Genomic DNA, 23,156 nt, shown 5'->3' with positions numbered 1-23,156 from the left:
GTCACCTTTAGGCCAACTGTTCACAGTAAATGTTTAGAAATGCCTCCTCTAATGTGTTCCTCATTCCTGTTGTATCAATCAACTAACCAGTCTGCACAAATATTGTGATCTCTCCAAAAAAACCAAACATGGAATTGCAAGGACTCATCCTACTATAAATACAAGTGAACTCTACTTGCTAGAGTCTGTGCAAGTGAGTGCTGTATAACATGCAAGTTTTTTTTTTTTTTTTTTTTTTTGTGAAAGCAGTTTTCCCAGGAACTCATTACAGAACCAGCGAGCCAGGGCTTAATGTTGTTTTGACTGAATTGTAGTTATCAGTAGGCCACTGTGATGAAGCTCAATTAGAGCAGCATGCTATGAGCTAAGCAGAGGTAATCACTGGGCGGAGGGCAGACTTATGTGGAGGCACGGATATTCACTCTGAACTGAAAAAGCGAGGGATTCACAATAGGACCTGGAGCCGTGGAGAGCAGCTAATGAGCCTACATGATTCACGCTTGGTCTCCCCCACAGAGAGCCTTGTCCTGGGCAGAGCGGAGGCGCGCAAGAGGTGCAGTGTTTGCTCCAACACATTCCATGACGCAGCCTGTCAGAGCCAGGAGGGTAAAGGGGCGATTAAAAGTTTCTCTTGCAAAGGCTAGAAGAATGAAAGTCTTCTGTGTCTTATTGGGGTCTTGAACCAATTTAAGAGACTATGGACATGTTTGTTTCAGTAAACAGAGCAGGACAATGAGTCCAGTCAGACTGTATCTTCCCCCATTCAACTTGATGTTCCAGAAAACTCTTGAGAAAAAATGCTTGAGGTCTAATTGGTGAGGTTTGTCAATATAACTGTTATTAATGAAAGAGAATATATATTCTTAACATATTTGGATATGCCACAATGCTACATGCAAAAATAAAATCTAACTTTTCTGATAGCATAGTTCAAGGATGATTAAATACTTATGTGGGCACCTTTCGTTTATAGGTGTGGGAGGCACTGCCTAAATGATCTGCAATATTACTTCACAGCAAAACTGTCTGTGTTAAAATACAGCCTTGGTGTATTGTGTGGAGCTTGCATATTCTCTCCATGTTAACACAGCTTTCCTCCAGGTGCTTTGGTATCCTCACACATTCCAAAATGTTATGCAGTCCAGGTGAACCTGTAACTCTAAATTGCCCATAAGCCTGTAATTGATAGTGAATGTATTGTTTGCCCATATTTAAACTCTGTAATAGACTGAATATCTGTCCAGAGAGTTTCCTATCTTTTTGCACAATGCATGCTGGGAAAGGCTCAAAATCATTATTGCTTTTGGAATGATTCTTTCATGCCTCTATCATGGATACATCTGTACCCCTATTATTATTATTGTTATTATTATCAATAGAATTATTAAAGACCCCCTCCCTCTGACCAGAAACATGTTTTGTATGTGTATGCACATGCAGAGTTTGACAATAGAAGGCTGTTTTCACATTCTTCAGCTGAAGGGGGAAAGTTTCTCTGTGCTCACCTTAAATCTCAATGGAGTGTGCACACAAGTAGGATTTTGTGACATCACAACTAGTTTGTAAGCCAGTTGTGGTTCAATATGCGACTCGCAAAAGTGTGATGTGGAAATTTGAAACTTCCACGTCAGCTATACTGAGAATGTACTTTTCAGTGAAGTAGCAGATAAAGTAGCAGATAAGCCTTTGAAAGGAAACATATTTGCATATTCGTAGATTCTGGATTCTTCCATGAGGGAGAAGCTGCTTTTAAGATTTTGTTAGCAGTTTATTGGATGTTTTTGTGTAAAAACTATATCAGAAAAATTATTATTCAGTATTTTATACGTCTTAAAACATGTCTCAAGGGGATCTTTATCCCTAAATGAGCTAGAATGCTGCAGGAGGTCATGAGCAGCCCCCCACCGGTTTTTCTAAGAACCAGAATTAAAACCCTTTAATGTACTGGGACTAAAGAGCTTGCGGTGACTGCACTCAACTGGATTTTTTAAAAACATAATGACTTATTGTAGTTTTGACAACTCTGTAATAACTTGCTTCTTTTCTTTTACTTTTCTACATGTTACCTTAATTTAATTTCTTTACCTATTTTGTATATTGTATATTATATTATTGTATATTGTTTCCTCTGCACTTTGAATTGATTTTTCAAGTTCTGTATAGAGTGTGTGTATTATTATGTATTACATTATTTGTATGGATACATGTTGGTGTGTGTATGTATTGTATATGTGTATGTGTTACGGTATTTGGGGTATTAAATTGGTTCTTTTGGTCATGACATGTCAATCCCATGTCATGTTTGGCCATATTACCCCCACATACGTGTGTGCATACACGTACAGCATATGTTGTATTTGTGTCAAAAAAAGTTTTTGTATAGATTTGTTTTTACTATGGTTGTCTCGAAATATAAATCAACATTGCAACATTTTAATCTTTATGTACGCGTGTGTGGGTGAGCTGTGCTCTGTCAAATATCTCTAGTAGTTATTAAAATAGCTACTACCGTAAATATCCATCCAGACTTTTAAACCGAGTCGCGCTGTGATTGGCCAGGCAGCGGTCACGTGGGGTAGTGCAGTCAGTCGCTGTGCCGTGCCTCGAGCCAGCGCTGAGTGGAGCCTGTCTGCCAACAGCTTCAGCAGCGGCTCTATCTGGATCCTACTACACTCACTGACAATTAAAAGGAGGCCCCTTTTTCTTCTTATTTCCGAGGATTATTCTTCACCATGGGCGACAAAAAGAGCCCTACCAGGTAATGCGACCGCCCACTGTCGATTTCTACTTGTTTAGGGCGTTATGGGCTCGATATTTGGATGCGTTTCCCTCACTCAGGGATCGTTTCTCCCTTTTTCAGTTGGTATGCCACAGCTAGCTAGAATAGTGCAGTCACTATGGCGGCTTCTCGCTCCCTACAACCCAGTCACTTAACAGACAAAGGGAAATTTTTCAGAGGATACGCCTGGCATTCCCTGAAACGCTCTTCCGTCTCGATGAAGCCTTTTGAGGGGTGCAGTGTCGAAATGGACATTGTTCGATATTGGTTTTATCAGCCGACATGCTAAGCTTCGATGCCGAAAAATCTAGCATTGCTTGCCTGCCTGCTAGCCTAGCTGGCGATACAGTCGGACGGTGTGGATAGTCGCCCGCTTCGCCACTGTGGGGATTTATTAACCAAGGAGCTCTACTTGCCGGGACTCGAACCCAATATAAATGACAACACCGTCATGCTTTGTGCCGTACTAAGTAGCTTGTATATTACATAACGGGCTATGTTTGTCCAAATCTCCTTTCTTGTTAATTCATGAAAATTTGTTCGTGGCATTTACAAACTAACTTGACCTTAACATTTGTCTCATTTGTAAGGCCAAAAAGACAAGCCAAACAGACCGCTGACGACGGCTACTGGGACTGTAGCGTCTGCACCTTCAGGAACACCGCCGAGGCTTTCAAATGCAGCATCTGCGATGTGAGGAAGGGCACATCCACAAGGTAACGTAGCGCTCCCTCTCTCTCTAGTCTGAGCGTCTCGTTTTTCCCCCTGCTTGGCTGGCTGCAGCAGCATTGCATCGCAATTTATGGGAATGACAACTTTGATCGACAGCCTATTTGTCTGTGAGCGAATGGGGACTTGTTGATGGACAATCTTGCAAACATCTCCTGCTGTTGTCTGGATTATCCGTAGTTTCTCATCTCATGCGACTAACATTGCATTGCTTTTATGCATTCGTCTAGGTAGGCTGGCTGCTTCACTAGCCAGAGGGGGGTGGGGTGGGCGGGGGGAGAGGGACCATACTTCATGATGGCTGTACAGCTACAGCGCATCAACAGAGCAACAGCGAGAGGGCTGCGGTTTATGGAGTGAAAAAAGGTGAATGCATGTGTGTGCATACCACCTACCTGTAGGATTGCAGGGGCTCTTAAAATGCTCTGACGAGTCAGATTTAATGTGCATGAGGTGGATATATTTTTTTAGGTGAAGGAGTGGTTGTAATCAGAATTAGAGATAAATTCCAGATGTGCATTTTCCATTTCTTTCTGTCAGATTTGTTCTCTCCTGTCATTTAGTTTAAGCCAGTGTCATTTCATGCCCAACCTGGTGTGACACTTGTGTTCATAGCTTTGCCACGTTTTTGTCCTATGTTCCAAAAAGCCATATTTTGCATCATAAGTGTCAGTCTTCACATTTGTCTATGATTAAACTCAACAAAACTCAAACCACTACAGACTTGCTTTGTTCCCAAAGCTGTTTACAAGTGATTTGCTCTCAGAAAATTCCTCCAGATTAATCATATCAACATTTATAGTAACCGGCTTGTGTGTCCCAGACATTTCCCCTGAGCTTTAGTCAGAATGAATTTTGTGATGTCAGCAGAAGACGGCGTCTTATGGGAAACTGAGATGAAATCACTGTGTAACTCGAATATCATGATGGGATTCCCTTTCGGTTTTGTGTATATACTGACGCCTCCTCCCCCTGTTCTGGGGAATGTTTTTGATGATAAGTTGTTTGCCACGGTGTGAGTTTGTTTGCTCATGTCATCAGTTGCATGATGAGATGGAGAGATAGATGAGTCATTTGTGGGTTTGTTGACAAGTCCCTTGCACCCTAACCTTTCCAGCTGTGGTTTTACAATGAGTGGTTCGGCTGACACCCTGGGTGCACCACAAACGGGGAGAAAGCTGATGCTGGTTTACTGAGAAAAGACTGAATTCAGTCTTAATTGTCTGGCTCCCCTCCCCCTATGATCTTATCCTAGCAGAGTGTAGCTTAAGACCACAGTTGATAGTGTAGACTGAGCACGCTGCGCAAGAGCAGGAAGCGGAGACAAACATGTCATAGCCACCCAACCACTGTGCTTTGGCAACAGCCCAGTAGCTTCTATTTGGTAAATGACATCACTGGAGTGGTTGTCACACATGGCTGTTTGATCTGAATAGTTAGCCTTTGGTTAATGCAGTTGTTTAGTTGTGGGGCTGCCTTTTACTCTAATGAGTACTAATTAGCTGTCTTTTCTCCACTGTATTACAGTAAAGCATGTGACAAAAGCAACATGCTCTCAGCTAAATGATTCACACTTAAGGCTCTGTGTGGATGCTTGTCTCGCTCGTTTTATCTGAGGCTCTACTTTGAATGGGCTTTTATGCAGGAGGACACGTGTGTTCACAAATTACAGTTCCTTGCTTGTGGTAGGAGTCAGAGCAGTTCTGTTCTTAACTTTGAAGTGTCATTTGGATCGCCCTTGGTCTTTTGTGTGAACTATAAGATAAGCTTCACTATTGATTTGTGCAGTCATTTAAGACATGTTTGAAATGGCTTGGTGTGGTGTGAATGTGTGAAAGGTAACTGTTCCACAGTCCCCAAGTGTAGCTTTTTTTTCTGTATCATGGGATGGAGGTCAGTCAGTATTGACTGTACTTGTCTCTAACAATAGAGACCGTAAGGAGAAGATGGATGCAGCTGTTCTGGGCTGCATCACAGCCAATCATGCATTATCTTCATCTATTCCTGATAAGCTGTTGGTACAACAGGTAGCAATCAGCAGACACTAGCACAGTGATTTGGTTATCAGCAACAGTTTGTCATACAGGGGGTACCTACGTGTCAAAAAGAAATTCAGAATCAGACCACTATTTTTCATACATCCATCCCTCACAGTCTGCTTTGAGTCATCGGGACACCAGCTGTTTCTACAGGTGTTGATGGAGAATATACAACGAATATGATCCATGGTGATGGACAGATAGTAGCTCACACCATGGCGAGGCTTGAATCACACTTTGTCCCCTACCAGCAGTAGGTAATCCAGGTAACTGTGGGTCATGCTGCTCTGATTTGTGCTAATGGAGGCAAGAATGTGTGTTAACGAGAGCAAAACTCTGGCTGTGGCATCAGCATGCAGGGAGAGGCCCTGTTCTCCCCAGTCAAGCGCAGCCTAACGAACCTGTTGACCCAGTCCAGCTCAGTGATGTAACATGATACCCAAGAAGGCAAAATCTAGCCTCTGTCACTCTGACTCTTAAACAAGAAAGCACTCTGCTTTTTGCACCTGACCTTGCTGCTAATCTACAAGTCCAAGTAGCCCAAGTGTTCAGCGTTCATGTTCAGTGCCTGGTTCTTTGGTAACTGGAGAAGGGCTTGCATTAGCATCCCCTGTGAGGTGCATGCGATCATATTTAAATGTTTCTGGCATCTGAACCAGATCGCTGTGTGAACGTGATACCGTGTTGCTGTACATCAGTTTGCTTTGTGGTGGTGTTTGGTATGCACCTCTGGCAGCCCCGGGGCCCAGGGAGAAACCATTAGGAGCCCTCTAAAGTTGATTGATGGTGGGGATCACAGGAAGTCTTGAGGTACCTCAGTCTTTGACTGCTGTGCTGTTATCTGTGCTCTGTTGCTATGTTTTCAACCATTTCAAGAAGCTTCCATCAGCGCTTTATATAGAACAGAACAAACGGGAGTCTTTCACTTGTTAGCAAAATGCAGCGCTCTTACTAGATTAAATACACCAACTTACATTTATCTGAAGCTGCTGAAAGTACACAGAACGTGAACCAGCATAAAAACTGATACACTACGTATTAGGGTTGGGCCGATGTAAAATTTTCAAACCGGTGTGATATAAAGCCAAAGACCAGACTGGACTTGTAATACTGAATGTTACGACTAGGTGTCGCACGTGACGCTCCTGATTGGAACATAATGAGAGTGTAGTGCTGCGAGGGAAATCACCATACGGGGTCAGCACAGTGTCCAAAATTAACTTTTTGACTCGCCTGCCAAGGGGGCTTGTAGATGAAAATGTTGTCTTTTTGCATCACACATACATTTGTTTCAGTACATTTCATTGCGATAATTAAGTATTTTGTTAAAGAAAATTTGAGGCAAAATTATTTTAGTTTGACAGAACAACATGCTTGTATGTTATCATTACAGCTGTCTACACTGCTTGCGAAATGGCTCGTGTGTCACACCCAATAAACGCGAAGCTGCGACCCGAAGCATATTTTTTAGGCTTCGAGTCTATTTTTCTTCATACATGGTGCTGATCAGAATATCTGCATGTACAAGAAATGATTTTTGGCATTCATTGCCATGGTCATAATTGTGCTGTTGAAATACAGGGAAAGTTGCAGAGGATTACTGGATGCTGCCAGGAGATTCTTAAACATATCTGAAAAAGACAGAGATATAAAACTGAGGGGAGGATTTGCACCAACTCAGACAATTGAGTCTGGGTTATCGAATGGAAAATGTTGTGAATGGGAGCACTTTGGGTGGATGCTGTAAGTAGTTTGCACTGTGAAGCTGTTACAATTCAGCAGATGGCGGTAACGCAAGACTTATGGATGCCAACTGCCATAAAACTCTACAGAAGAAGAAGAAGAAAGCGTGTAGCGGCACCACGGCCAGGACAACTGAGTGACACATTGTGTTTTCATTTCTCACAACAACCATTCAACTTAACCTTTTTTCTTGTGCTAGGGTGCTGTGTGTCGCCGTGGTGTTTCTGGTATAAGAATCAGAAACACCGCGGCTACACACAGCACAGCATGGCTATGCTATGCTAACGATGCTAGCCATGCTAACTAGCTGCTAGCCACTGTGTAGGCTGGTAAAATGATCTGTTGCGTCCCTTTGTATCTGCGGGTTGTTTTCAAAACACAAACTGCTCTCAGACTGCTGGTAGCTGTAAGCAGTCCTGTAAGCAGATTTTATCCAGGTTATCGGTGAGATCTGCGCTATTAGCCTGGGTCAGCCTGCCTCCTCCAGCTAGTCTTTGGCTTCCAGCAAGATGGACAGCAGCAACTGGCCCTATCAGTGTCGGAACCTCCGTGTGAGATGCTTAGATGTCTCATAACGACAAATGCTGGTTTGCAAAAAATCAAACCGGTTTAAGCTCATAGACCGGACAGAACCAAACCAGCAAAACCAGAAACCGACCCAACCCTGCTATGTATACGGCAGTATGAGATTTACAAGTTCATTGATACAGGTATCAGATATAAGGCAGGTGATAAATGGCCTTGAAAAAGTTAAGATTGCCCTTACTAATAAATATTTATATAAAGATCTTTGCCCATATTTGTTCATACAGTGTTGTAAGGTTATAATTACCATAAGTTTATGGTGAATGTAGATGTGGGTAAAACAAGAAAATGCATATCCATCTAATCTTAGTTTTTGTCAGGTGATCTTCGTGGGTGAAGTTCAGATTACTCAGTAAAAGATTACATAATTCTCGACTGTCAGCGGAATTTATGATGTAAAGTCATCACCCGTAAAAGGTTAAATTGAGCTATACAAAAAAATGAAATGAAAACACATGCATTAGTGTTTGCACATGATTGCGTTGTATTCTGTCTGCGTTAATATGTCACCAGTCTGTTTAGATTAGCCTACTCTTAACTGTTTATGTCATGTGCAAATATTGTCCCACATATGAAGGATTCTGAGTTGAAAAGATGTCTGATCACTGTGGCATATGACTCAACCATAGACGATTACTGTAATTTGTCCATGATTCTGTAGATATTTACAGATGTTCATGCAGTCAAGTAAATGTGTAATGCATTTACTTCATTGCTTTATAGTAAACCTTTATGGAAAACCATAGATTATGAAAGTTAGAACCAGGATTAATAAGCAGAATCAGGATCAATAAAATCCAATGCCCAACCACAATGCTGTGGGTTAACACTGGGGCCAGAAAAGTAAAAGTGCATCTCTCTGTGTGTGCAAGTGTCGAGGCTGCACAATTATTGTAAGATGAGTGTTGTGTGTGTCTGTGTTTGTGTGTCTCATTGTGTGTGCCTTTCTGTCCTTTACAATGATGGAATAGAGTCATTATAATCTGTGGATTCTACCACTGTCACATTAAGGCAAATTGTCTAGGATAATGGAATTACATAAGAGGGACATGCCGGCGCTCAATTTATATCTGCACTTCCTCACCCCCACCCCCTGCCACCACAGCAGCCCCCTGTCAGAGGAAACTGCTTTTGCTTATCCAGCATTATCAGCATCTGCGCTAAAACCCTAAGCAGGAGCGGGTAGCCCTAATCTTTACATGTTAATTGCCGGATTTAAAAGTTCTTAATTACTTCATGGGATTTGGCAGAGTGTGAGTGATTAAATACAATAGCCAATTTGGCAATCTGACAAAACAGAGAAATGTAGAGAGCGCTGTTGAATCGGGGCTCCTCCCAATCAGGAAAATACAGAAAAAGGCATATGAGGACAAGGAGGGAGTGAGGGAGGGAGTTGTTAAATGTGGAGTCACAGCTAGCTGGGTAGTAAGGAAGAGGGCAAGAGAGGACAAGGAGAGAAACAGAGCGGTAAAGAGAAAGAGAGGAGTGTAGCGTCTGGACATTTGTGTGTGTGTTGAAGAAAGGGGGGTATGGATGGCTGCAAGGGGGATGTGCTCACTCAGCCAAGAGTCTCCAGGGGCTAAAGCAGAGCGAAGCACATCATTACCCATAGAGGGAGAGAACCAGACTGGACAGCCTTTTCTGTTTGTACCAGCGCCACCATCCATGCATGGGGAATGAACAGCAACATTTGACATGTCATTGACTGCATATGAGAAACCAGTGCTGACTGTTTTCTCTTGGGAAAGTGATGAGGTAATTCCTAGTGATGAAGGTTTTGATACTGTTGATCATCACACTAGTTTCAGAGCTAGTTAATAGTTGTTAGTTTGAGCATTACCAAGAAGCCGTAGTCTAGAAAACCCCAAATCAGTTTGGCAGATCTGAATCATGGTTACAGTAGGCAGTAGAGGCTTTGTGTTTGACCTCTTGGCATCAAGTTTCCCCACCTGTTGTTTTTGTTTGTTTGCTTAATGTTGTTCCACTTGTGGAGAACACAAGAGCATGCTGTGAAGGTGCAGTGTCCCCTTTGGCACTGCTGCCTGATGATTTGTTGAGCAAATTCAAACCAGACTCTGTTTATACTAAAGCAAAGGGGCAAGAAGAGGATGGGACAGCAGCAAGATGGGGTGACAGATAACTCATGCACACTAGAGGCAAAACATCAGAGGAGGAGATAAAGAGAGGTGAAGAAGAGACCTACTTAAAGCCAGCAGGATTTAGGGGGGGGGTGGCAGTGGGGGATAAAGCGCAGGGAGAAAGTGAAGGGAAGAAGACAAAGAGAGAGTGATCGAGTCGCAACAGAGAGGAAGGAAACAAATGAGTGATACTCAGCAATGTGACACATTGCTGCTGATGGAAGGAGCTCATACATGTTTAGTGTCTTTGCAATGACTCGCTGTCAGTCTACCCGATGCCAGGCAGTTAATAGCCAGAAAGGTCAGTCACGGAAAGAAAAGACTTGTCAGCGTGAAGATAAAGTCTTTTTTTTTTCTCACACGAGTAGACACAAATGTTTACAATTTCTCTTCTAATTCTTCTGCTTGTGTGTGTCTCACTTAGATGTCAGGAACCTTTAACCTGTGAGGAGATGTAGCCAGCAGCTAGTCTGGTACATAGGATTTACAATTGTTGCAGAAAAGTTGAAATATCTTTTATGTCTAATGTGATATTTTCTTGAATTTCTTTGCCCTGGCCAGTATTGTCAGTACCGTGGGAACTAAATGTCATGCCTGACTGTTGTGCTCTTTTACTGTTTGGGGTAAAGGTGCATGGGTCTAGATGCTTTCTGGGAACCTGCTGTGCATACAGAGCACTAAAAGAAAACGATAGAACACTGTGGGGGATCCGCATTACCCCACAAGGAGGGTTAGGTGTTGGGAGAAGGGGGAGAAATGACAGTAACATTAAGCCCTCAAAATCCTGACTGGAAGGGACGGATGAAGGGATGAATGCTTAATGCCTCTGGTGGGCAGTGGGAATGAATTGAGAAGCGCTGTAGCCCCAGGCCACTCTTCAGGTTATCCTCATTCAACCTCCCCAGCACACTCACTCACACAGATTACTTATGGCTAGAGGTGACAACACTGCTCCTGTCACTTCAGACTCAGACTGATCAAGAATTCGCTCACAGGGGACCTCAGATGTAGGGTCCCAGTGTTATTTTTGTGTCATTTTCAAGTGTCATTTTTCGATTGAACATCCCAGTGAATGAATAGCTTAGTTCATGTGCACTGATGGAGGTGCATTTATGAAAGATTCTGTTTAATAGTGATCTCAATCTTTGGACTGTTAGCTGAGGATAATGCTTGAGACATAGAGGTCAGCAACTCAGGGAGACCCTGAATGAACCCAAGGGTACTGACAAATTTTGGCAGGGTTCGGACCCAGCTTGCATGCATACTAAGGGTCTGGTCCTGGCATGAAATTCAAGTTTTTAATTAGTGCTATGTTGATCAACTGAAAATTAATTGTCAGCAATTTTAATAATTGACTAATCATTTAAGTCATTCATCAAGTAGGTATGTCACGATCAAGTTTATCTGGCCCCAATCATTATCCAAGTCCTTTAATATTGGGTTCATTCCATGCTAATTCACCCAGAATTGAGAACTTTTCCCAGTTCACGTCATGGATTTTCTCAAAAAAATTAATGTGAAAACCTCTCTTAAATTCATGGAGCCTTGAAAAATTCTGTAGCTCTTCTGCAAATATTTTTTTAGTTATGAATTTTTGAAGTTTGGCCTCGCAGCTAAATTTCATCATTTTTGAGATTCTTTGTATGTGTATTCTAAGCCTCACCAATTGCTTATTTTTCACTGGACCGTGTTCTAATTTGTGCTGAACATCCAAGAAACCCTAAGGATAATGTGCAACATGTATTCATGTAAATAGTTGTTGCTGAATGTTTTGCAGTAATGAAATTATTAAAAATATTTTTTTACCCAAACGAAGAATCTTTAATCTTGCCCTGTTTTGAGAAACATTTTGTCAGCTGTTTGGGTAAAGCCAGACTACACAAATTGGGTCAGTCTGGGTCCGTGCAGCACTCAAGTCGTTGTGGAAAGATTGTCCAACATTCAACAATAGAACAATGGAGCATACATATACCCACTGACTGGTTAACATATTCCAAGCGGTACAGCCAGAGAGCTCTGGGCTCTGCTCCATCACCCTCCATAACTGTAGGGGGAAGGGAGGGCATCACATGCTTCTACATAATGATCAAGGCATACTGTGAGTGTTGACACAGACGAGTGCATGTAGATCATTGGTTACATGGTTGCCGGCACATCATAGGGAGGTGATGTGATCAAACTGAAGCCCCGCGGCATTCTCACATGTTGGATCTAAGTGATTTTCTCCAGGCTGAGGCTGTAATGGTCTTTTAGTCCAATGCAGGGGAAAGCAGGTCATTGCTGAATGCATGTGAATAGAGGATTCATGTTTCTGAACAACTTTGTACTTCATTTAGGACAAGGAGCACCCGTTTGTACTGTGTAGATGTGGTTATTGACTAAGTCTGAATGAGTGAGTGGGTGATGTTAAATAGTCTCTGCTCTTCAGTGGGTTGTCCATGGCTGAAGAATACTGTTGTCTGTTGGCTGTCTCACTCTCTCTCTCCTCTTCACTCAGCTGTCTGCCACTGCATTCACTCAGCCTGGCAGGAAATAATTGCTTGTCCTCCACACAGCACTTCAAATAAAAGAGCTGTGTTAATGAGGGCTTTCCTGCGCCTCTCTCTCTCTATCACACTCTCCATTGCTCACTCACTCTCTTCATTACTCTGTCTCTCCAAGTGCTTGGGCTCATTGTTTTTGGTTTCTCTAGAAAGAGTTCCCTCTGAAAGAGCAGCCTCAGCTTTTGCTCTTGGCTAGCAGAATCGGCTGCTCCTGGCCAGCGAGAGCACCAGCTGAGCAGAGGTGTGTCTGTCTCTGGGATTGTTCAGGCTGAGTGGAGCAATCTAAATATGGGTGTCAGTCTGACTGAATTAGGAGCTTTCAAGCATGATGATAGTTATTTCGGGGCATCCCGTGGAGGGAGACTCCCCACTCCTCCCTCACCCAGACGGCTGAATTTAGGGGCAAGCATAGGAGGAGCTGTCAATGGCGGTCTATTGTAGTGCAAAGGGAAGGTAATATGCTGTAAGCCCTCACAGTGGGAAATGGTTCAACAGCAGGCTTTACACACTTGACACACACAAACGCACAGTGGTTCCCTAGGAATTTATTGGCAGCAGTGGGAGCAATTTCAGCAATTGGACCCTGGGGTTCACTCCTGGTCCTGCTCCCAGTATCATTTTCAGTACCTCTTGTGGCCTATACATGATTTCTGTTTGATTTGGATGTTTGCAAAATAATATGTGCCAATAATGTTTTAGTTAAATTGGTACATTTATGCTCAACAAGGGCATATTATCTAAATATGAAATTAATGTTAAATATGAAAATTGATATTAATTATTAAGTATATTTTTAAATAAATGCAAGTGGCACACACATATGATGTCATTCAGAATCTCCAGCCATGTTAATGTGCCACAGAGCAGCGCTGTGCAAAGTCATGATGTGTGGTCAGTAAATAAATAATGGGGCAAACAGAGCGGTGGCTCTATCATGCCAGCAGCAACTCATGGCTGACTTACAGCTGGCACTGAATCACTGCTTGACTACTGGGGCAGCTTCTGCTGCTGCTGACACAAATCTCAGGCTCTGACCGGGGCCTCAGCTCCGCAACAGGCAGAAGAGGCGTGGAGCTTATCAAGCACTCACTCATTCATTCACAACCTCCTTGGCTAACAACGCACACTGCCAAACAAAAATGATTTCTGGCCGTGCTGAATGTTGTCTGTGCTGTGTTTACTTATGGCTGTGTGTTAGAGACACAAACATTTTTTCATGAGGAGTGTGTATGGGTGAGCCCTTGCTATTCTTGGGGCTGACCCTTTTATGGTGCCCTAAAGGCATTAGCTCATTGCTGTTGTGTCAATTACCACAAGTTTCCACCCTCCCAAAAATTGAATTCTTTGTCACACTTTCACAGCAGCATGTTGAAGATTTCCCATCACAGTTTGAAGTGGAATCAGGAAACCAGGGGTACTCATGGGACCCACTGGTTTCCCACGGGGTAGACTGCATTGTGTCATCAGAATAAAGGCACGATAGGGAAAACCAAGGCTCAGTAGTGTATAGTAGTCTGGAGGAATTTATGTTCATATCATCTGACATTTGTTTTAAATGTCACAGCCAGTTCAGCATGGGGTAATTACATGTATTATTTGCTCAGTATATAAACATAGAAAATCAGTGATAGTCCTGCTTTGACAAATTGTTGTTGTTTTAACTACAGAAGAGTTCCAATGCTGTAAACCCAACATCATAACTTTGTAATTAATTTATTATCCACTTTATGATTTAAACATTTAAAAGCCTTGATGACTGTAGTGAGACTTATCCAAATACTATGAGTAGGAGCTCTAATACTCATTACTAGTACTTACATGGGAAGTAATAAATTCTAGATTGAAATGGACCTGGGATCATTTTGATGGGAACAGGATAGGATTGGCAATTATGCAGCTAAGATGGGATGGGAAGAAAATTTCACTCCCATATCACCATCTAATTTGCACCCACTGAAGGCCTCCAGTGGGCGACTCACACAAGGGCAGCAGGTAGAAAGAGCCTGAGGCTCCAGAGAACCACAGCAGCTAATGGATACTGGATCAACAGCCCAGGGCTCATCAGCATTCGCCACAGCTGGTGTATTGATTGGAGTGTAGTGCAAGCATTACAACATGATGCTCTATTATGCCCCGATTGATTGGCTTCTGATCGGCTGAACGCCCACACCCCCTCCTCAAGGAGAGACACTGTGTCTGTAATAGACTGCAGCAGGAGGAGAGCAAATGAGCTTGTTGGAGCAGTAGAGAGAAAAGTTGTGAAAAGAATTGGACCAAAAAATAAGAGAACATGGGAAAAAAGTTTAAATTTTAGTGTTGGCCTAGTAAAGTATAGAGTTTAGGGAGTGGAGTGTCAGTTCTGAAAGACAAGTGAAGAAAGTGTAGAAACAAGTTACTGGACTGACAAGATGTTGCAAAATTGAAACACTGAGGCCAACCACTTAAGCAGCTGTCTGAAAAGCACTCTCCACAGCAAGCCACTGAAATCAGCACAATCAGTTGAACACCACTATTGAGCGTCTTCTGTTTTTGCCACAAGCATTTGCTCCTTGACTTGTTCCACTACAGCCCATCCATTTCCAGCAATAAATATGTAAACAACTGCTGTGATTCCCAGCACATCAAATGTCTTGTTTCAAATGTCTCTCAAACATTTTAGAGGTAGTATACTGAACATTGATTAAAGAAAATAAAAACATAAATGTTGAGGATGATTATACAATTGTAAATTCTTTGAATATTGTTTCTTGCAAGAAAGACTAAATGGTAAATGGACTATGCTTCTGTAGCGCCTTTCTAGTCTTCCGACCACTCAAAGCGTGTTTTACACTACACATTCACCCATTCACGCACATTCACACGCTGAATGAATACAGGGGCTACCATGCAAGGTCCCAACCTGCCCATCAGAGGGGATCTAATCATTCAAACACATCCACACACTGATGGCACAGTAACTAACCCCGTTAAGTAAACGGGGGTGCAGTCCTGCCCTCAGAAAAGTTTCTCGAGGTAAATTTTGCATAGGCCATCCATTGCTGGTGCGAACTAGCAGATTAGCATGCTAGCCACAGACTTGTTGACCCGGCGTTATCACTCCCTCTCCCCTGTGTCCTCAGCCACGCTACGCCGATGTTTGGTTAGGAACTCACTGGCCTCCCGAACAGAAGATAGCCGCCTCCTACCACCGTCTTTGGTGGTGATGAGCAGTCTGGCTGGTTAGTGCAGAATGGGTTTTAAGCCAAGGTTGTAGAGGTCCCTCATTGCCTCTCTGGTACAATTTCTTCGTCTTTGGAGACAGTTTCCTCACGCTCATTCTCGCTCCCGCAGCTGCTCATTTTCTTCTGAGTAGGCTACTCCACAAAGGTGATGTTGTTGTGAGTCGGAGGGGCCAGAAACATGCGTCAACCACATGCGTTTGTTTCTCTGCTGTATGATTGGCTGTTCATGTAGTGTTTTTGTAGTTGGAGGAAAACGGACTCAAAAATAACTATCCAAAAAACCCTCATAAATTCATCATCGTTATTGTGGAAGATTTTATCGTGAAAATTATTGAGATTGTTTTATTGCCCAGCCCTATTCCACTGGCAGACTTTCCAGACCTTTCAAGATTCACCACTTGACCACAGGTCTCCTAAAGCAGTCCTAATCATCAAGGGCCCCCCTCTCTACTGCTGGGACATTACAAAAAGTCTTCGTGCCAGGACCAGAATTGGGTTTGGAAGGTTGTGTATACACAGCTAGCTCGTATAACTTGTTGTGTTCCTGTTGAAAGGCCTCCTGAGTAGTCATCGAGCCGTGCCAGGCTGTTTGTTTGCACGCTAAGCTTTCAAGTGCGTGTTTGTGTGTGTGAGCGTACTTGTGGTTTATTCCTCACCATGCTTGCCCAGTGCTGGCCTGTGATTAGCCATGTTGCTGGCTGCAGTTTGGTCTCGGCTGAGTCGGAGTCTCTGGAAGGCTGCAGTCATCCTTCCCTCTCTCCCCGGGTCCTCTGCTTCCTCCCAGATGCCTCCAGCTGGTGTCCATTATGCTGCAGGTGTGTGTGTCGGGCTCCGGTTTAGCATTATGCCTCCCAACTTCAGGCCCTGTTCATCTGCACAGCTGATCAGGGCAAGATGCTGCTTTTGCTGTATGCATGTAGGAGTTTAGTGGTGACACATCACAGTGGACAAGATGTTTTCAGAAAAGGATGGTTTCATGTGAACTGAAATTTAGGAAATGGGCGTGTGATTCTTTGAAATTTGCACATTTATCTTTACATCTATCAACGCTTTTATTGTCTTTGCTGAACTCAAATGATCAAACTCAAATATGGTTATGGTTCGTGTTGATGTGTGTGAAAATGAGTCAGAAGTGGACAGACAAGCTCTCTGGTTGCTGCCGAGCTCAGTGAGTGTGGCAGCTCCACCATGTCCAACTGAGTCTCAGTCTGTGACAAATGGGGCCATCCCTGCAGTAATCAGATTAGAGGACCTAAGTGACGTGCTGCAAATGTCCCACCTTGTGATCCTGTGCATTCATTTTATTACAGCCGTGAGCTAATGAGATTACCCCTCAAAACAGAGCTGCTCCACCAGGAAGCGGCTGCGTAAACCTACCTCTGCAGCAGCTGGGGAGCAGCAGCCTTTTTCCCTCAATGGCCTCTACGTTCAGTCACCTCTCTCAGTCAGCCGTAGTGTGACTGTGTTGGTGTGTGGCCAGAGTCTGCTCACAGCTCCACTACGAGGCTAATCCATGTTTGTGCCTTGGATCTCCTCCACAGGAAACCCAGGATCAACTCCCAGCTGGTTGCCCAGCAGGTGGCTCAGCAGTACCCAATGCCTCCCCCGCCCAAGAAGGAGCGGAGGGAGAGGAGCGAGCGCTCAGACAAGGAGCGCCCAGATGGCGAAGGGGAGCGCGCCAACGGAGAGGGACGTCCCGAAGGTGAGCGTCCAGAGAGAGTGAGGCCAGAGGGAGACACCCCTGAGAAAGACAAGAGCGACAAGGAACAGCCAATCAAAGACAAACCCGACAGAGAGAAGGACATCAGCCCAGCCGTCACGAAGAAGCCCAGCAGCAAAAAGACCAGGTCAGTGTGCATGTCAAGGCTTCAATTTTGTATGTGTGTGTGTGTGTGTGTGTGTGTGTGTGTGTGTGTGTGTGTGTGTGTGTGGATGTCTACTGTGCTGCTTTTATCCTCACTGGTGTGTTTCTGTTTTCCTCCAGACCTAAATCAGACAACCATCAGAGCCCACCCAGCGACAAACAAAGCATACAATCTGGCAAATCAGCAACCAAGACCAACAAGAACTCTCACATTTCCAGGTGTGTAGCACCCCCCCCTTCCTCTGCATATCTTTAGCAGAACACATGGTTTCACATCTATGACTACACAGCACTTCTGTTTAGAGGAAGGCAATGCATCTAGTGAGAAACCTCAAATGATTCACAAATGATCTTTTACACTAAACACCCACTCTCACTTTATGTACACTTGTTCTGACTGTTCATGTGTCAACCGATGAATTGAGCAATTTAGTGTAACCACCCACACAATGCTGGCAGCCTCCCCCTTGTTGTTGCTGAGACACAGATATCGTGGTTGGCATTTCTAGTCGTCAACTAGAGTAACTTTTTTTTTCTGTTTTTTGCCCCTCAGGCCCAAACTGAAGAACATTGACCGGAGCACTGCCCAGCAGTTGGCTATCACCGTAGGGAACGTGACAGTGATCATAACAGACTTTAAGGAGAAGACCCGCTCCTCATCCACGTCCTCGTCCACCATCACGTCCAGCGCGGGCTCCGAACAGCAGCACCAGAGCTCCGGCTCCGAGAGCATGGACAAGGGCTCGTCGCGCGCCTCCACCCCTAAAGGGGATCTCTCTGTGGGGCACGACGAGTCGTTCTGAGGTCCCACACCTTTTCCACCCGTCCTCACCCTGCTCCACTCCCCCCTTTTCCCCACGTTTCTGGACACTATGGATCCCATAGGGGGAGAGATTTCACCTTTCCCACTGCTGCCCTGCCTCCATTCCATGACCACCCCTGGATGCTGAGAGGAGCTGGCTGGCTGAGAGGAACAGCACAGTGCGCCTGTCCTGGGAAATGAACGCCCTGCTTAGGGGGGCTTCCCTCGTGGTCACACACGTCGTACAGGCAAGGAGAGCTGGGCTGTAAGGAATAACGCCCCTACCCCCACACCCCCCCTGCGGTAGCATCCAGACACTTGTATGTATTGTTTTATATTTGTACGTGGATGTGAGGCCAAGTCGACATTTTTTTTTTTTTGTTTGTTTTTGTAAAGAAGAATTCTCCGCTGGGCACAATAACCACCATCATTTTAATAACTTTAAACTATTATTACCCTTATTTATTACCTGTTGCACCTGTATACTTTGATATTCTCCTTTTTATGTTGAAGCTTTGCTGTGTAGCTCTGCCAATTGATCGTTCCTTCAGTGTTTTTATTACAGTTGAAATGATACGACAAGACTCGAGTCACAGACAGACACACAAACACACACAAACATATACACACACACACACACACACACACACACACACACACACACACTGGTGCTAGATACACTGTGAAGCGGTTTTGCAAATCTGGGATTGCCCATTCACTCAATGTGACAAAGTGCTGATGAATCAAATTCTCATTCACTTTTCTCAACAACACTGTCTCACTCTGAACACTGTCGGGACCTCCATCAGGTCCGTCTACTTGTTCTGTACAGGTCAATGTGCATCAGAAGAAGGTCACCTGAACTTCAGACACCTGACTTTTTCAACTAGACTGTCTATGATTTAGTATGCTATAGCAGATCTCTTATACAGTATCTTATGTCCTTAACTGTACAGTGTAGGCTGTTGTGTAAAACACTAAAAGCTGTTGATATTTTCTGCATTCCGTACTTTAATATTAAGTTTTCTGGCTGAAGGTAGAGCTGTACTGTCAGCTCTTGAGCCAGACTTTTTTTATTTTCAGTTGTGACTGAAGGATGGTTACATGCAGTTCCAGTTGGTGAAACCATATCGAACTGTAAAATAGACCTGTTGTGTCAAGCTGTTGTGAATCGATTTCATTTTTCTTTTGTGGTGGTCCTAAAGACAACTTTGAATCTTCCTGATATCCCCGAAACAAGTGCAAAGACATGAATAACTTACAAAGATTGACAATTGAATTGACGTTTTTTTTTTTTTTTTTAAATATTAATTTAAGACTCCTGTCATTGAAGGTAAAAAAAATATTGCAGTAGTTAATAGAACACAATTGCTCTTTCAATTTTTTAGAACAGCAAGGCTTATTTAAGGGTTTTAATTCACTTTCACCTTAGCTGATACTAGAACATCATTTCCTTTTAACTGTATGAAATTGTATAAAGAATAAATGTGTATATGATATCTTAGTTTTATTTATTGAAGGACCAAAGGAATTTCATAATGACATGATACATAGACAGATGAATAACAATTTGAAATGCAATTATCTAATGTGTGAGATGAATAACAGTTTAAATAAAGACTAATATAATCCATGTAAATGGTGTTCTTATTGTCCACTCATCTCTGTGCACGGCTAAATCGGGGCAGAGAACGTCATACTGTGAGCTGAGTTGAAGAACACCACCCGTTTCCACAATCAGTGGTGGATCGTGGATGAGAGACAGACTGGGTGTGGGAGGGCAGCTGAGAAGGGTTTGCTGAGTCGAAACCTTTGGCCTCAGTAAGGCCCCTCTTCACTCTGTAGCTCCCCTAACAGAGGCCCCAACTCACCAATTGAGCCGCTCCCAGAGCAACTAAAACCAGGTTAGGTGAGGTTAATATGTCCCTAAACACAACATATCCTACCAGGATCTAAGGGGGGGGCAGGATTTGATCTGTGTTGACGAAAAGCTTTGCAGTTTCACACGTGGGGATGATAATCATATGTGTGTCGTAAGCAATGTTTCAAGTCCAGGAAATATGTGTTCCTAACTTTTTTCTGCTCTTAAGCTATGGTTAAATATGTAATTATGTACTTTATTGCATACAAATATGGGATCAGTGTTCAAAGTGAGGAAAAGCAATGTGAATAGAACTAAAGTGGGACTGTCGGGTCAGAGGGGGAAATGTTTTGTCCAATTTTTACTGAGAACAATACCCTGCTTTGTAATGCAATCTATTAGAAATGGGCCTAAAAAGCCATCTTTTCACCTGCCTTATCTGCAACCACATTCACTTGACTGAGTACTCCAACAGAAAGGATTCATTGTTAAATTATTGACAAATGGCCATTTGCTGAGTATATGAATTATTGCTTGTATATAGAATTTTAAAAAGGTGCAAAAGCAAACACTATGAAAATGGCATTGGAGCTGAAGTCTTTTGTTTCCTGTTTCCTTTCCGCGCAAGCAGTTCTGTTCTTGTGTGCGACCAGTAACCTTAATTTACTGTGTAAAGATGGTTACATTTTTTAGCTTTGTTTGTCAGAGACCCAAATATAGAATGCTTGTTTACTGACTGTATAACCTTAACCGTGAATTTCCAATTAAGTGTATTATACAAACTCATTTCTTCCTATAACAATGTCTTGTACAATGCTTTTAAAAGTTATTGGTCGGTTTAAAAAAAAAAGTGGAAAAAAAAAATTGTAGGGACAGTACAATAATCCATTCTTTGTTTAATCCAGTTTTACGTTTTCTTTTGTGTTTTCTTTTGTTAACTTATAGCTGATGTGTCATTGTTTCCTCTTGTGAAATGGTCACATTATGTTCCCTGGTGTGGAAATGTATGCAGCATTTTCAGCGGATCACGGCTCCTTGTCTAGCTTATAATGTTAAAATACATGTTTCTGGCTATGTGCACGACTTTGCGCTTATAGGCTAACTTGATCATTTTCCTCCGCTTCAAATAGAAATGTCTATTTATGAATTTTGCTTGTAGTTTTTCACAAATAAAATTGTTAAAGTTATCTATTTTCTGGCTGCTCTGTGTCTTTTATTGATTATATTATTCATTCACACATACACAAACAGTATATTTACCGACATGCAAGTTCAGACGTGAAGTGGTTTTACATTATCACATAACAGGATGTGTGTATGGAGCTGAGACGGCAGACTATTGATTGAGGATGTGTGTGTGTGTGTGTAGGAGAGGAAGCCTCTACAGTGTGGTGACATAGCATGAGGGAACTCCCATATTGACAACAGCTTTCAATCATCCTTTTCTCCAGAGGCAGCTTAGCAGGCCACTAATGCGCCTGTATCTAAAAGCTCTGACCAATGACTGCATTCCTCTGTCGCCTCTGATTATCTCCACAGATATGAAAGTGCTCTGACGAGAAACAGTTGATGCTTACGTTTGTGAGCAGATTTATTTTGGTGTTGAGGTTGTTCATCAAGGGAGCGTGGCGTATTCCATTTCTCTCTGGTTTATGCATTGACACACTTTGTCCAAGCGTCTCTGTCACCATGGTATTAAAAAAAACATCACATGTATTTTAAAGGCTTTCATTTCAAAACTGTATGTTTCAATTTTGGATTTTTTTTTCCCTCTTAAATGTCAACAATCTTTTTAAAATCAGAGACTTTTTAATAAATAATACATGTAAGGACTTTTTTTTAATAAATAATGAATCTGAGGGGAATTCAGTGCTTTGAAGTGATTGATATCTCATTTTGGAATTAATTTTATCTCTTGACCTTTGCTGAATATAAATTAGTCATGGGCACAAACTGAAAAGCAGAAAAGCAATGAAGTGAAAACCACAGTTAACAGAATAAATGTAAAAATATATCTCCATTTTCCAATGATTGTCATTTTAATTAAAGGGTTGGTTTAGAGATTACAAATTTATATCAAAAAGCCTGTGTGACAATAGGTTTATAACACTTTTTGTTTACTAGGCATAGAGGGTCTAATAAAATTTGCTGTCCTGTTGCATTGTGGGAAGTTAAGTGTTTTTGGAGCTATAACAAACCAAATGTCAGAATATGTGGACCTTTGCTGCATCAATTTTGATCATTCTTTTTTAAACTTGTCCAGTGTCCAGATTTTACAATAGTACAATACTAAATTGATCAAATGCTTCTTTTCAGTATTTAGAAGTTAAGCAACTTCTTGTAAACCAGTAAATTACGTTTCAGACGTGCTACAACACTCATCCTTGCATTTTACTGCATGTCTCACGTTGATAGATGTCTGTCGGCTCTGGCTAAATAACATGACAAGTGATTTCTACTGAGAAATGACTAGTAGCAGTAATAACACTAATGAGACTACATGAAGTTAGCTCCTGTGTATGTCCCAGACCGCTGACATTTATGACATTTCTGCTGTATGCTTGTACAAGTTAAGAGCACAGAGGCTCCTGCTTGTTCTGAAAATGAGTAACATTAGCATGTATGAACACACTGCTTCTGTATTTTGTTAAATCAGGTGTTTCGTCCTCACAAGTATTTGTGCAAAACTATCCACTACATTATTAAAATCCCAGGCTCTGGCTAGATCATACATACTAATTGGTAATTATGCACTTCAGAGGTTTTCTTAGGTTACTGACAATTTTCCATGCATTACTTTTGTGATTCCTACAGTTTAAGACACAAAAGAACTCCTCATGTTGATCTTCACA

General features: G+C 42.6%; 1 protein-coding gene across 1 annotated transcript; it reads left to right on the top strand.

The window, feature by feature from the left end:
- Positions 1–2,590: 2,590 nt before the first annotated feature.
- Positions 2,591–21,495, top strand: rybpb (RING1 and YY1 binding protein b). The gene is made up of 5 exons (XM_067588300.1): positions 2,591–2,758; positions 3,370–3,495; positions 17,319–17,624; positions 17,762–17,860; positions 18,195–21,495. Exons 1-5 carry the CDS (start codon positions 2,733–2,735, stop codon positions 18,442–18,444), a joined length of 807 nt encoding a protein of 268 aa, XP_067444401.1. The 5' UTR covers positions 2,591–2,732; the 3' UTR covers positions 18,445–21,495.
- The last annotated feature ends 1,661 nt before the right edge of the window (positions 21,496–23,156 follow it).

This window comes from Thunnus thynnus, chromosome 4 (assembly GCF_963924715.1).
Source record: "Thunnus thynnus chromosome 4, fThuThy2.1, whole genome shotgun sequence".
In the NCBI taxonomy this organism is placed as follows: Eukaryota; Metazoa; Chordata; class Actinopteri; order Scombriformes; family Scombridae; genus Thunnus; species Thunnus thynnus.
The sequence above is the reverse complement of the archived record's forward strand: the minus strand, read 5'-3'. Positions and strand labels throughout refer to the sequence as shown.

Coding starts and splice junctions, on each gene's coding strand:
- rybpb (XM_067588300.1), top strand. CDS start 2,733: ATGGGCGACAAAAAGAGCCCTACCAG. Junction 2,759..3,369: donor GACAAAAAGAGCCCTACCAG/GTAATGCGACCG, acceptor CTCATTTGTAAG/GCCAAAAAGACAAGCCAAAC. Junction 17,625..17,761: donor CCCAGCAGCAAAAAGACCAG/GTCAGTGTGCAT, acceptor GTTTTCCTCCAG/ACCTAAATCAGACAACCATC.